Source organism: Eucyclogobius newberryi, unplaced genomic scaffold (assembly GCF_026437365.1).
Source record: "Eucyclogobius newberryi isolate DKJ021-1_F unplaced genomic scaffold, fEucNew1.0.hap1 SCAF_4, whole genome shotgun sequence".
Classification (NCBI taxonomy): domain Eukaryota; kingdom Metazoa; phylum Chordata; class Actinopteri; order Gobiiformes; family Gobiidae; genus Eucyclogobius; species Eucyclogobius newberryi.
In genome coordinates this window covers 6362411-6377260 of record NW_027316056.1, presented here as the reverse complement: position 1 = coordinate 6377260, position 14850 = coordinate 6362411, and the positions used below count along the sequence as shown (strand labels likewise).

Genomic DNA, 14850 nt, shown 5'->3' with positions numbered 1-14850 from the left:
AGACTGAGGGAACTATATTATGATAGATCAATGCGCTTAGAGACGCGGAACCGTGCTGCTCTCGGGGGACGAGCCACACGCGGCTGCAGGTGAGCGGTAGGTGCGTTTTATGATTGATACGTGGCAGGACTAATCGGCAGTCCACGCCACGAGGAAATAAGACTCAGATTTGGGCCAAAAAAATCGTCCATTCAACCTTTAAGTATTGTAAGATTGTGAGTTCCTCTTTTGCGTTTATTTATTCCTCCTCAAAACAGTCATAATTTTTAAATATATATTGGACTATATTATTGAATCTCTTCATTTCATTATTTAAACTAAAATTACACACACCAGTAGAGCGAAAAGGCTGTTTGTTAGTTGGATTACATGAGTCTTCCCATGTGACCTCGACCCTTTTACATTTACAGCGGCTGCATCTCGTCTCAAACTAACCACTGCGACATGCACCGCTCTAACATGTCTGTATTTGTGTGTTTATCTCACGGTGGACTCTCGGTGGATGCGTCGGTTTGGTTTTCCCAGGGCCTCGATGATCTCCAGAGCGTACAGCAGCTTGTGAGGACTCTTGATTCGCAGCAGCTCCTTCCAGCACAGACCCTCCTCCGTCTGAAAAACACAACTGTAATGAAATATCTCCGCGGGCGTTTATCTTCTTGGATCACTGCTGGATTAATGTGGGACAACATTTAATTCATACATTTATTCAACTTTTGTTTCTTTAAGTAATTCGATTGAGACCTGAGCAATACTGGTTCACTGCAATTTTCTTTTATGAATCCAACATAAATCTAATCACTGTGCAAAAGATCCACTTAAGAGTTTTCATTGTTTAGGTAAATCTTTAAACATAAACTTGTGTTGAAACATGTTTTCTCTTTTAGGCTGCCATTTTCCACCTCTGGCAAAGGGACCACAAATGCAAATGAGGTCGTCACATCAAACAATGTAAATGTGCCTGTTTTAGCTGATGGGTAATGTACATTGTCGCATCTCAAATAAAATAAAAAGTCAAATGTGTTAAATGTGTCAGTTCTGCAGTTAAACAACAATTATTCTGCATTATTTGTGTTGTTGTTAGCCTTTAAACATGCTAATGAGGACCTTTACTTTGGAATCTGTTTTAGAATTAAACAAAAAGGCTTTCCCCATGTGAGGAACTGAGCTTAGAATTCCACCTACTGGCCGCAGAGGGAATTGTATGCTTGAGAGAATAAAATATCAACTTGCTTCTGCCTTGACAATGAAGCTATGCAGATTTACAGATTGTGATTTGATGGCAGAATGATCTGGGGATGATGTCACAGATCGAGCAGATTCAGTGTGTTTTTGATGCTCAGAAGGAGAGGACTTTCTAACCAGGATGCATCAAACTAGAGCGAATGAAGCTAAATGCTACTCCAGGTGCGCTCAATTCAGCATAATATGTGTCCTCAAAAGAGTCTTTCAGTGTCCAAAAAAGCACTATATAAATCAAATGCATTATTATTAAGTATGTATTTAAATCCATCTAACTTGTTCTGAACTCTCAAAACCCTTTTGGCTCATTGTTATTTTCACTCTCATGACTTTTCAGGCATGTGCACAGCTGGTAAAGTGAAGACAGCGCACCATGGTCTGATTTTGTGCCGATTTTAGAATATAATCTACGATGGAAAACACAAAAATAACTAATTTACAAGGTAATGTTAAACTAGCACTGACCGGCTCGTCTGAGATGTTCTGAAAAGCCTGGAGCATCTTGGGACACGTGGGCAGCAGCATCAGCAGCTCCCAGACGCGACGAGAGAGGTTTTCTGCGTGAAGGTGCAGCTCCTCACAGCGAGCGCTCTGCAGGAAAACACAGAAACGTCGAACGTTACATACGGTATGATGGTTTAGCAGAATGAAACATGTTATCTTCTATTAATGGTCCTAAATCATCCTGTATTGAGCAGCTGTCCAACTGTTTAAACAGACAAAATCACAAACGTTCAAGTGCATGAGTCCGGTGAAGGTGAACGGGTAGATACACAGAGAAGAACTTTCTGCATCGGCACTGGATGACTTCATTCATATTTTTGAGCTGCTACAAGACATTCTGCATCATTAGTTTCATTGTCCTTTAAAGTTGCTCTTGTTGCTTTGCTTTTGTGTCTCGTGTATTGAACTTAAAATAATGTTTGTATTGGAAACCACATATGACTTTCCCTCTGTCAGACTTTTCCTAATATAAATGATGATTTATGGACATTGAAACCGAGTGTTTTTGTGAGGCTCATAGAAGAAGCAGAGAAGACGAGCTCGTAAACAAGTGTGAATGAAGATGAACACAATTCCAGGTATGTTTTTGATTGAATGCACAATATTAAAACCAGTTTAAAAGAGAAAAAGTCTATTTTCTTTTTCTTATTATCTCCTGCTCCTCACCTCAGCGCTGTCCTGGGACTTGTCCGCGTTGGGGCTGGGCGGTTTAAAGCAGGCTAACATCTCTAACAGCTCAAACAGAGACGTGAGGTGAGGCTCCTGGAGCAGCAGCAGCATCGGGATGTGCTCTTTCTGAGGCGGAGGTAGACACGACGCAGGCAGCTGCACGCCCTCGCCCTTCCTCTCCCTGCGGGGGGCGCCCAAGGACACAAACACCATCTGAGAACACACAAGGAGCCGGGTCACTAAAGAAGGCAGGTCAGTAACTAATGGTCACAATTACTTTTAACAGAATCAATCAATAATCTACATTTACTAACAATACGAGAGTCACAGATCAGACATATTCAGGATTAAGTTTTAGTTTTAAATTTTTATTATTTACTTCAATAACTATCATTTTAGCCTTGAAGAATATAAATTTAATAAACTAAATTTCACCAAATACAGTTCATTTATTTATTCATGTAGCCAATTTCATCACACAGAAGAATAGACCATAAACATAAAAATGACAACAAAAAAAAACATTATAAAAAGTTGATTCACTTGATCTAGTATTTTACTCCTTTATGGACCTTGCTGAGCTCCAGACTTCTTTCATAGACGTTTCATTGGGAGCCATCGTTTTACTCTTCCCATTTATCATTCAAAATGTTTTTATGTCCAGATAAAAAGGTTCATTTCGACATGGAGCTCACCTGCATGTCTTTAAAGCCGAGTTCATGCAGCGTTTTCTCGTCGTAGTCTGTGGTGAGCTCATGTCCAGAGGAGATCATTCTGACCGGCCCCATCAGCCCTCCTGCTAAGAGAAACTGTCAGTCTAACGCGCACATGAGTCAAACCTGAAGCATTAAGAGCGTGTCAGACCTGGGAATTCACCCGTTCCCTGCCTCGCGCTCTGGCCAAACTCCTGAAGCTGAGGTTGTTGGTTCAACTGCTCCTTCTGAAGGTTCTCGTACCAGTGCGTGACCTCTGCCCTCAGGTCGGCCACCTGATCGCTCGGGTACATCTCTATCGTCATCTGAAACCAAGTGTAATTAATGTATTTGGGCAACATGAAGCGCATTATTGTAAGACATTATTATTAAGGAGTGGACACTGCACATTGTTGGTCAGAGAAAGATTCCACACTGTGGGGAAATGTGTACCCTGGCCAGCAAGATTAATTCCAACAATGTTTGTGAGTTCACAAACTCTTGAGAATTAATCTGGTCAGACACAAGCTGTTGGTGTGGTCTACATCAGAGCTTCTCAAACGTTTTCTGGTGGAAACGAGATACGAGATAAAAAGTGTGTCCGAGCTGACTCACTCCTCCTCTGTGGCATTTAGAGCTAAACCCCGAACAGGCACTGGGCGTTTATCTGTGGCTCAAAACATGTCTGTCACACATAATGTGCTCACATTTCTCCAAACGTCTCGCTCCCCAAGCGGGTGTGCCGCACACTTTAAGAAGCTCTGGTCTAAATTGATTGAGTGCTGCTTTCAATGTGACTGACCAGACTGTTGCTTTGTAAACTGACTGTATGGCTTCAGTAGCTCTGCAGTATGTTTAATGAAGAGTTATCTCGCAGATCGACAGCAATGTGTCCTTTTTAAAAGGCTTTTTTTTTCAATCTTCTGTATAATATATTTGGGAATGAGATTTATTTTATTTTGAAAAGTGCTCAGATCATCACTTATGCTGATGTTACATTCTATGTACAGATTCAGCAAATGCAACTGATCAAGTATTAGATGTGATTCATACTTGGGCTAATGAAAATAAGTTTAAAATCAATGTTTAAAAACTAAATGTATGGTATTTAGGTCTAGAAGTGCTTTGAAGTCTGTCCACAATCTAAGACTCTATGAATGGTGCTGGCATTGAGCCGGTGAATGAGGCCAAATTATTATGTGTTACAATTGACTCAATAAAAACATTGTCACAAAATGAGTAAAACCATCGCCAATATACAAATATGTGCATATTGTTAACCCTTTTCTACTATTAAGCTGGTCATTCAGGCTCTGGTCCTTTCACTAGACAATGGCTCTGTAATTTGGTCGACTGCATAAAAAAATACATTTCAAAACCACAACTGATCCAGAACAGAGCAGCTTGCTTTGCCCTGGGAAGTCTTTTTAGGACCAAAATGAAAGTCATGCACAATGTTTTCCTGCTATGTTAAAAACATATTCAATACGACAAAAGATCAGCTTGGTTGTGATGTAATATTTTCCACTGATGCTGATATATTTCTATGCAGTGCACTGGAACAGGACTGTTTTATAAAAACCTTTGTATAGAGATATTATAGTGTAATGATGTTATTGTAAAACTCATGTCCACTTGGACCCCAGAAAGAACAGTCTTTACTTATGTAGACTAATGGGGATCCAGTCAGTCACTCAGTCACTCAGTCACTCAGTCACTCAGTCACTCAGTCACTCAGTCACTCAGTCACTCAGTCACTCAGTCACTCAGTCACTCAGTCACTCAGTCAATGTTGCAGAGTTGAATCAGTCTATTTTTCTGGTTGGACTGTGGTTAGTTGCCGGTTAGACTGTGGTTAGTTGCCGGTTAGACTGTGGTTAGTTGCCGGTTAGACTGTGGTTAGTTGCCGGTTAGTACCTTGTCTGGGAGTCCTGCAGGCTGGCACACGATCCTCAGAGGCAGAGACTGTTTGTCGCTGAGAGCCTTCAGGTGACTGCTGATCCCAGTGCCCTCGATCTGCCACTGACGCAGGTGATACGCAAACCTACGAAGAATGAGGATTAAGAACAAGGAGGAGGTTAAGAGTGTTTATACCGGGAAGAGTAGATTCACAGTGTGCATACCTGCGCCTGAAGGCCTCCAGGTGAGTCTTTAACATGAGCAGACCTCTCTCGATGCTCGTCAGACTCGAGTGAGCGTCTTTTTCTAGATTTGCTGATGCCATTAACAGACTCTCCATGCACTTCCTGATGAACTCCTGCTCCTTCTCCAGACCTGTTTTCCCAGCTTAACGAAACAAACAAGTGTGACGGAAGAGGAGTAAATGAGATCTGTTTAGCCGTGCTTGTATGAAAGTACCGTTGATGTAGTAGGAGTTGATGTACTGGATGGCGGCGCGGCTGATGTCTGCAGACTGAGCTCTGAGCGCGATGCCCCACAGCTGGTCCATCCCACACAACTGAACAACACACATTATTATTCACATTCTAATTCATAGTTAATGGTTGCATTAAAAGGTGACAGTTCTACCTCACAGCTGGCGGCGTTGTCCAAGGCGCTGGTGGCGAGGCGAGCCAGGTTACACAGATGTTGGAAGAGGTTCAGTCCAGTCATCGAGATGGTCTCCGGCTTCAGCTGAGGCATCTGAAGAAAGGAAACATGAAATAGCATAAACAAACAGACAAACAAAGTTACAGATTCTATGAATCTCTACCGACCACTAAAGGGTAGTGCTCGCCTTTCCATGATTTGCCACCATTTTTCAAACTGCGCATGCTCATACTTGTCACCATAGTAACCATACTCCCCTGTAATACAAACTGTTTTCCTGATAAATACTTGTCCATATCCATCTTCACATGCACAAATGTCAACTTAATGAGCTAAAACAACGATTTTGGTTTCTCTTTCTATGCATAAACTTTGATACAATTGCATTTAGACTGAGCTCTGCTTGTGCCCAGATAAAAGAGTTTAATGAAGGATGTGCCAAATCGGACTTCTAATGAAGGGGACATTTAGTTACTTTGGCAGCGCACTCTGGTGGTCAGCAGGGATGAAATAGACATGTTCTCACCTTCTCAAGGAAAAGGTGCTTGTAGGTTTCCATGCCCATCGCGTGCTGGTCTTTGGACCGGACCTGGTTCAGAAACCAGTGCAGCGCGTCGTCATAGCACTCAGAGTCTTCCACCAAACAGTGCCACAAGATGTCCACCTGCTCCAGGCTCAGCCCTGACACACAAAAGCTCAGGGTTAGTCTGGGTTTAGACCTTTTTTAGTCCCAATTCAGACCTAATTCACTTACTGAAGTGGTCTGGAGAGCCCAGAGTGGAGAAGACACAGGTGAGAAACTGCAGTCGGACCTGAACCTCTGCACTGTGGCTGTACCTGGACAAACCACGGAAAAACACCTGAATGCATCATGGATGTTTAAAGTATATTCTTCCACTGCATTTGACATTCATCCCCTTTGAGTTCTTAGTCAAACTTCAGTCAAACTCGTCTTTTATGTGGGTAGTGAAGTCCCTGATTGAAAGCGAACAAACTCAAAATCAATCAAAACAATCATAGTCGTATTTTTATGATCATTATCCACCACTGGACAATTCAGACAAACGGATTCAAAAACCTTTTTCAAAACTTCTCGTCAATTCCTTTTTATTGGGTTTCTAGTGCAGGTTTACTCACAGTGCAAACTTGTGCCTCTGCTCTCGGACCTCCTGGATGTAGTGCTGCAGATCGTCAAAGAACAGCCTCATCATGTGCAGCTCCTTCTCCGCCCACCTGCAACGTTTGAACAGAAAAGAATATAAGTCTTATCGAGCTCAGTGCAAAGTTGCAGGCGAGTGGCACAAAGGCAAAACTCACTCTGGCGTCTGAAAGTGGAAGGATTATGATGCTAGAAAAGCTGCAAACTGTTTAAAATGAGCCACCGTAGAAAAGGCTTCAAAGGTTTCATCTGGACAATGTTTCAAAAATGAATAATCTGGCACCATGTCTTTAAAGAGACAGACAGCGTTAAGTGGATCTTTGGCTAGTTTTGATCAGGACTAGGGATGGAAGTGACAACATATTTATTGAAATTCAACCAATTTTGTAATTAAATAGTCGTTAACTGGTTCCAAAACACGCCATAAGCTGAGAAAAGATGTTTTACGCCTTAAAATTAGCCGCAATTGTATGAAAATTACATGGAAAATGTGTTAATTGCGTAAAATGTGCTCTACCAGGATCCACAAACCGCTTCACTTCAGCTCCATCTGGTCAAATTCAGTAAAAATTGTTTCATCACGTGACTTCAGCACTCTAACCAACTAAAACATCGTTGACTTCAGCCCTAATCGCGACAATTTTTTTAATTTGATGCTTCTTTGCTTAAATGTGTTGTTTTGTTGCAGCAGCAGTTAAAGAAACAGAAGGAACTACATTGACCATGATCCTTTGCTCCATTTCAGTGCAGAAAACAATGAAATAACTCTTATTAAGCACTTTTTTTGGGAATATGTCAGCAATGATTCGCACCTCAAACCAAAAGTTTATCACAGTATTTTCAGAAGGTAAAAAGTATAATTCTAATCTGTTAATAATAAACACTTTGTAGTAGTAGTAAAGTTTGGTGTATTTTAGATTTTTAACCCTTTGAGACACTTAAACGACTTACATTGTGATCCAGTGCGTGTCGTAGCTGGAGCCGAACTGTTGAAAAGTGCCGAAGAGTTTTGGGAGCAAACGCAGAGACACCACCACAGACCTGAGCGGGACGAGACACGAGGTAATAGAACGCACGCCAGAATACTAATGTGGGTTTGTTCGGCCGTTACCGGTGGTGAGCAAGGTTGTCCAGGCAGCCCTCGATGAAGCGCATCCGGATCTGTCTGTCTGTGAACCAACAAACCAACGAGCACAGCAGCTTCTCCGCTTCGTTGATGAGGCCCTCGGACAAATGGATCTGAAACGCACGACGACAGGATCAGAAATGTGATTTTACAAGAGCTGCGGTAACAGGGAGTAAACTGTAGTAAAATAAAGAAGACGACCTAAGATGAGATTTATAGATGTCATGAAAGAGTAAGTTTATAATTCGGTATCTAATAAAACATTTAGTCAACCAAAAATGTAAACTGTAATTAATTAGTTTGGTTCTTATCAATCGACAAAATTACCGGTAGTCAAAATTGTTGTCTCGTAATTACTTTTTTGAGTTTTGTTGTTGTTGTGTTTTATAACCCTGAGCAGCTGATGCCGATGAGTTCAGCTGATATTATTATATGAAATAACATGAAAACGTACATTAGGAAAAAACAAACCGTTAAACTAATGATTATTTTGCCATTGAATAAATCTATAAATTATTCTTTCCATTAATCGATTAGTAGTTTGCCATATTTGACCCAGATAAACTAAAATAATGGTGCTTGGTGGTGTATACTTGATACATGTTTCTTGTGTCTTTGGGATGTAATTCTCGCTTTGTCTGAAGCATAAAATGTCATTTTAACCCATGACATGTTTAGAAGACTCGGATTAGACAAGAAAACGATTATTTCATTAATGAATTAATAGGCAATTATCTCAATCAATTAGATATGATTAATTGATCACTTTTTGCATCCCTATTTACTACATAACATAAGGATGCAGCACCCTTTTTGCACTAAAGGGTACAGTTTTATATCTTTTGTTAAAACACGAGGTCAGGTGTGAATATTGAGTAATAGTAGCAATAATAATAATAATAGAAATATAATAATAATAATAATAATAATTAAAGCCGCAAGCGGCAATGATTTGGCCCTCGCCACGCCGCCGCCGCCACGCCGCAAGAGGAGGGGGCGCTAACGCGCCCCAATGGTCCTTTTATTACGCCTACTGCTGAATCTGTGACGCTGTCACATCTTCTCCCCTTTGTTTTACCATCAAAAAGCTATTTTATTTTGAATTCTTGGCAAAATGTGCGGCTTTGCCGCACAGACACCGTGACTCTTTGAATAAAAATGTGGATAACTTTTGATGGTCCACCCCTGAAGATGAGTCTCACCAAATTTCAGGTTAATAGGGCTAACGCCCTGGGAGGAGTTTGTGAAAGTCTAAAGTGTAAACATGTTCTGGCGATTTCCCCATTGGAATAACATGGAAGGTTTCGGTCATCGTTACGGCAACGCCATAACAATTATGACATGGGTCTCATTGACTTTTTTGATTTGTGTCAAATTTCATATAATTTCGCAAAACTAAACATTTAACCTCCATATAAAATCTGTAGGGGGCGCTGTGGCTCCAAATTAATTAATTTCACTTCAAGTAGGTTTAGGGCAAAGAGTTTAACAACTGATTCTAATTTGACGCAATTCGGACTTTATCTGCGCAAACGGCAGAAATGTTAAATTTGGGAGATTTCTGAAATTCTTGCTACAGTTTGCAGCTTCGCCGCACAGAGACCGTGACAGGGTCAATGTAATTTGGATAACTTTTGATGTCCCACTCCTCAGTAGCATTTTCACCAAATTTCAGCTTTTTAGGGCCAACGCCCTGGGAGGAGTTCGTAAAAGTGAAGCAATATGGCCGACATTTGGTTGGGCGGACGGCGTTGCCGTAATAATATTTTTTACTTCTCTTGTCACCATCTACCTCTGCGCCAAATTTCATGATGAAGAAGCAGAAGAAGAAGAAGAAGAAGAAGAAGCAGAAGAAGCAGAAGAAGAAGAAGAAGAAGAAGAAGAAGAAGAAGAAGAAGAAGAAGAAGCAGAAGAAGAAGAAGAAGAAGAAGAAGAAGAAGCAGAAGAAGAAGAAGAAGCAGAAGAAGAAGAAGAAGAAGCAGAAGAAGAAGAAGAAGCAGAAGAAGCAGAAGCAGAAGCAGAAGAAGCAGAAGAAGCAGAAGAAGAAGAAGAAGCAGAATAAGCAGAAGAAGCAGAAGAAGAAGCAGAAGAAGCAGAAGAAGCAGAAGAAGAAGCAGAAGAAGCAGAAGAAGCAGAAGAAGAAGAAAAAGCAGAAGAAGCAGAAGAAGCAGAAGAAGCAGAAGAAGCAGAAGAAGCAGAAGCAGCAGCAGAAGCAGAAGCAGCAGCAGCAGCAGCAGCACTAAATTTTGCATGACATTTCCTGACTGACCAAAACTATGGATTAAATAATAGTTATTAACTCTTAGTAAACGTGAAAAGCATTGAGTTTAAAGTCTTACCGCGTCCTCGTCCTGCACCAGGTCCCAGAGCAGAGTGTTGCCTTTCTTACAAACATTATCCAGGTTTATGTCTGTGACGGCGTGACTCGAGTACTGATGTTTGTGAACCGCTGGACCTGAGGAAAGACAGTTTCTACTTATTACAGAGCAAAGCTGTCCCAAAGCGTACAGACAGTTTCATATTGTAAAGCACCAAAAGGAAGCCACAAGATCTCCGCCAATACAATCGTCTAATTCAATGCAATAATTATTCCTGTGACTTACCCCCTGTTACATCCCCATCTTTTTCTCTCTACTTCTTCTGTCTTGTTCATTTTATCTGTATATTAATGTGTTCTGTACGTGTTGTCCCCCCTTTTTTATTATGTTCAGCGTCTTTGGGTCACTGAAAAGCGCTATATAAATAAAAGTTATTATTATTATTATTATTACTGTTTGACAAAAAACATCCTCAATATATTTTTAAAAAGCTCAGTTTAATTTATTTTTAAAAAAATAACAACTCTATTCAAAATGATTAATAACACTGCTTCACCTCTATGGAAAAAATGTCCCTTTGCTCTGAACAAACTCCATCCTCGCACTCCACTGCAACAGAAACTGCATCGTCCCAAAAAGATCCTCGGCCTTTTCATTTTTAACTCTCAGACAATCAACTTACACAATGTCTGAAATTGTCCGTAGACCTTCATAATTTCACTCTTGAAAAAGCACATAATATAATAAACAGGGCCAACATCAGCCACGTTTGATTTTAGCTGTATTTTTTTATATCTGTATAAACTCATATTGTAATTTTCGTAAATCATCTGATGTGTATTTGACTGCGCTAATGTTGATAATGAAAAGTTACATGTACTTTTTATTACTATTGTATCTGCCTGCTGTAGATGGAAAGTGGCAGGAGCTAAATCTGGTGCAGATCATCTTTTCTTTTGTTATTAAGGACTTTAGTCTAGTTTCTATTTCACATTCTGCACTAGATCTACTAACGATTATTTTGGTAGTATTTAAGTAGCTGACTAGTCAAACGATTGTTTCTGTTGTAATTTAAGACTTTTAAAATCCATTTTTAGCTCGCATTAACAACAACAACAGCCGCACGTGGAGAAAAGGAGAAGATGAACTGTATCTGCTGAAGACCAGCGTAACACTCAATCTCCATGAGGACTCGTTTGTTCTAGGAAATCATCACAAATAAAGTCTAGTCCGTAAAGAGCCACTGCCTCACCACAGCACAAGGTCTCAAGCGGCAGAAAACAGCTCACAACAACACTATTAACAGACAAAAACCTTCATATAAACTTAACTTCAGTTTTTATTGAACCTTCATGTTTGTATTTATTAAATGTGTTTGTAGAACACAAACTAAAGTAGGGCCTAAGTCAAAGTGCTACAGAAGAAGAAAGTGGTAAAAATATAATACCGGTCCATGAATACATTTAAAATGAAATGTTTTTTGTCCTTGGTCTCCATTTATTTGACTTATTTGATGCATTTTATAGTTTTGCTTTGATTTGATGTTTGAAAACTAGTCAAATCAAAATGACAAACTATTTACTTATTATTTCTGTTTTTAACAACATTAAATAATACGTTTAGTGTATTATAATGAAAATAAGAAATTGTTGATTCTCTTTTAACATTTTGACTGAATAATGCTGCTGCTTTTCTGATAATATATGTTTTAGAGTCTGAAAAGTCCAGATTAGTTGATAAATTGTTGCAGCCTTTGCACGTAATATACCTTTTGTTGACTTTTATAGTGGTGTGGGTGCAGCACACTGTTTTGTGTGTAAACGGTAAATAAAGCAGCTCAGCGTCTGAAAGTGTGATGCAGCGCGGTTACCTTGCACCAGGTGCTCGTGGTAGATGGAGGCCAGGTTGGGCAGGTGCTGTTGCAGGTGAGAGCTCAGCTCAGCGTGAGAGTTGATCTGGACCAGCTCCTCCTCACAGCCCGACTCTTCTCCGTCAAAGTCTGCCATGTTTTTCTCAGACTTGGCACTGACCTGAGAACTGCTGCAGCTCACGTCGTCTGCGCTCAGCATGTCCTCCACCATCGCACTGACCAGAGGGACAGACAGTGTAACAGTGTAAGAACCAGAAGAAAGACGTGGTAACAACATTTCAAATCATCGAAGTAAGGACCGGCCTCCTGCTGGTGCCCAGAGTCAGGACTAAACATGGACCGGCCTCCTGCTGGTGCCCAGAGTCAGGACGAAACATGGACCGGCCTCCTGCTGGTGCCAGAGTCAGGACGAAACATGGACCGGCCTCCTGCTGGTGCCAGAGTCAGGACGAAACATGGACCGGCCTCCTGCTGGTGCCAGAGTCAGGACTAAACATGGACCGGCCTCCTGCTGGTGCCAGAGTCAGGACTAAACATGGACCTGCCTCATGCTGGTGCCCAGAGTCAGGACTAAACATGGACCGGCCTCCTGCTGGTGCCAGAGTCAGGACTAAACATGGACCGGCCTCCTGCTGGTGCCAGAGTCAGGACTACACATGGACCGGCCTCCTGCTGGTGCCAGAGTCAGGACTAAACATGGACCGGCCTCCTGCTGGTGCACAGAGTCAGGACTAAACATGGACCGGCCTCCTGCTGGTGCCAGAGTCAGGACGAAACATGGACTGGCCTCCTGCTGGTGCCAGAGTCAGGACTAAACATGGACCGGCCTCCTGCTGGTGCCAGAGTCAGGACTAAACATGGACCGGCCTCCTGCTGGTGCCAGAGTCAGGACTAAACATGGACGGCCTCCTGCTGGTGCCAGAGTCAGGACTAAACATGGACCGGCCTCCTGCTGGTGCCAGAGTCAGGACTAAACATGGACCGGCCTCCTGCTGGTGCCAGAGTCAGGACTAAACATGGACCGGCCTCCTGCTGGTGCCAGAGTCAGGACTAAACATGGACCGGCCTCCTGCTGGTGCCAGAGTCAGGACTAAACATGGACCGGCCTCCTGCTAGTGCTAGAGTCAGGACTAAACATGGACCGGAAAGTGAGAAATAAACCTAGACCGCTAAAAATAAAAGTTCTGCTTTTCGGGTTTTAAGAAAGTAAAATCCATACGAAATACAAGTATGATTCTTTATTGTCAACGGCTATAGAAATTTGCCTTTGGTTTCACCAAACTATTAAAAACACATCCTCCATATCTCACTCTACAGATCACAGTAGCTTTACATCTCATACACCCAAAGATAAAGATGACATCTACATCAAACTAGTCTCCCTAGTAACCCTATCCCCAGTGAACTTACAAGCTGCACTGTACAGATAAAAAGCACAAATCCACACCAGTTGAGCTTCGTAGAGTTAGTGTGGCCGCTCTGGGCATAAAAGACTCCTTAAAGACTTCTTACCCTTCGTGGTGGTGATGATGGTGATGCTGGGGCCCGATGAACCTCCTGCAGTTGAAGATCTCACTGCTCATGGCCTCTCCCAGGAAGTCTTCGGGCCGGGGCAGACAGGGGGGCTCCTGCGGCCCCTGCCCCAGCGGCGAGGCTCCGACGTCGGGTACATTCTGCTGCGTCTCTGGCCCCTCCGTCCGCCCCGTCGTGGAGGCACTGCACTGCTGCTCCAACAAACGCATCCTTCCCTCCAGGCTCGACGACGTCACCATTACACCGGATGCCTCTGCGCTGAAGGGGAGGGGCTTAGCTTTGGCCACCCCTCCCGGTGAGTTAGATCCCGCCTCGTCTCCCAAAGCCTCGCCTGCTTTCCTCTTCCTGGACTCGGTCTGCTCCCTGGCCTGGTCCTTTGGCGTTTCCGCTGTACACTGTCAATAAATATGCAGATTTATTAAAAATCAAAGACTCAATTCAGACTTAAACCAGTATTAAATTAGTACTTAACAAAGGACTAAACCAGAGCCTAAAACTAAGCATAAAGTATGACTAAACCAGGACTAAACTAGGACTATTCCAGGACTCGGGAGTAAATTTATGACAAAACCAGACCTAAATTAAGACTAAAATAAGGACTGAACCGGGTCACCACACCAGGCACTAGCATACATCTTTCACAGTGTGAATGTGATCACCTCTTCTTCGTCGTCATCTTCCTCTTCCTCCTTCAGAGCCTCCGAGTCATTCATGTCGTCTGATTGGATGTCGCTCCCGGGGCTGGCTGCTGATTGGCTGGCTCTGCTGGACGCCGCTTCGTTGCTGGACGCCTCGCTCCGGCCGCTGCTGCTGCCTTCCTCCACACTGTTCGCCGTCTCGTCAGAGCTGCCCTGCATCGACTCCTGGAGAAAGGTTTATGTAGATTCACCCTTTATGTTCACGCAATTCACTCAGACAGGCTGTGGCGAGTTTAGAGGAGGTCGATATGTTGAAAAATTTACATCGCAATGGTTGCTATCGGAAACAATATTCTATGCATCAGGAATGTGCTAAAATGTGTCTGCAAATGCGTTTGTAATGGTTTCCAGATTAGAATGTCAAGTACATGACCTATAATTATTGTTAAAACCGAGTTAACAGGATGCTAATACATCAGATTAAAAATACAAATGATTTGCAATGGGATATATCAATTAAAAGGTATAAAATCAATAAAGGGCAAATATTTT

General features: G+C 42.2%; 1 protein-coding gene across 6 annotated transcripts in view; it reads right to left on the bottom strand.

Annotated features, from left to right (window-relative positions):
• usp34 (ubiquitin specific peptidase 34) overlaps nucleotides 1–14850 on the bottom strand; it is a 71263-nt gene that overhangs the window by 37781 nt on the left and 18632 nt on the right. For 5 of the 6 annotated variants that reach the window (XM_072463381.1, XM_072463382.1, XM_072463384.1 and 2 more), the window contains exons 15-32: nucleotides 14320–14523; nucleotides 13640–14055; nucleotides 12128–12342; nucleotides 10279–10394; nucleotides 7925–8052; nucleotides 7765–7854; nucleotides 6792–6887; nucleotides 6409–6491; nucleotides 6181–6335; nucleotides 5634–5747; nucleotides 5463–5562; nucleotides 5228–5390; nucleotides 5022–5148; nucleotides 3277–3430; nucleotides 3108–3208; nucleotides 2410–2625; nucleotides 1705–1830; nucleotides 487–609 (exon numbers count right to left, since the gene is read on the bottom strand). In XM_072463381.1, coding sequence (XP_072319482.1) covers nucleotides 487–609; nucleotides 1705–1830; nucleotides 2410–2625; nucleotides 3108–3208; nucleotides 3277–3430; nucleotides 5022–5148; nucleotides 5228–5390; nucleotides 5463–5562; nucleotides 5634–5747; nucleotides 6181–6335; nucleotides 6409–6491; nucleotides 6792–6887; nucleotides 7765–7854; nucleotides 7925–8052; nucleotides 10279–10394; nucleotides 12128–12342; nucleotides 13640–14055; nucleotides 14320–14523 — 2727 coding nt within the window. The remainder of the gene's footprint in view (nucleotides 1–486; nucleotides 610–1704; nucleotides 1831–2409; nucleotides 2626–3107; nucleotides 3209–3276; nucleotides 3431–5021; nucleotides 5149–5227; nucleotides 5391–5462; nucleotides 5563–5633; nucleotides 5748–6180; nucleotides 6336–6408; nucleotides 6492–6791; nucleotides 6888–7764; nucleotides 7855–7924; nucleotides 8053–10278; nucleotides 10395–12127; nucleotides 12343–13639; nucleotides 14056–14319; nucleotides 14524–14850) is intronic. The other variant, XM_072463383.1, reaches the window with a different exon arrangement.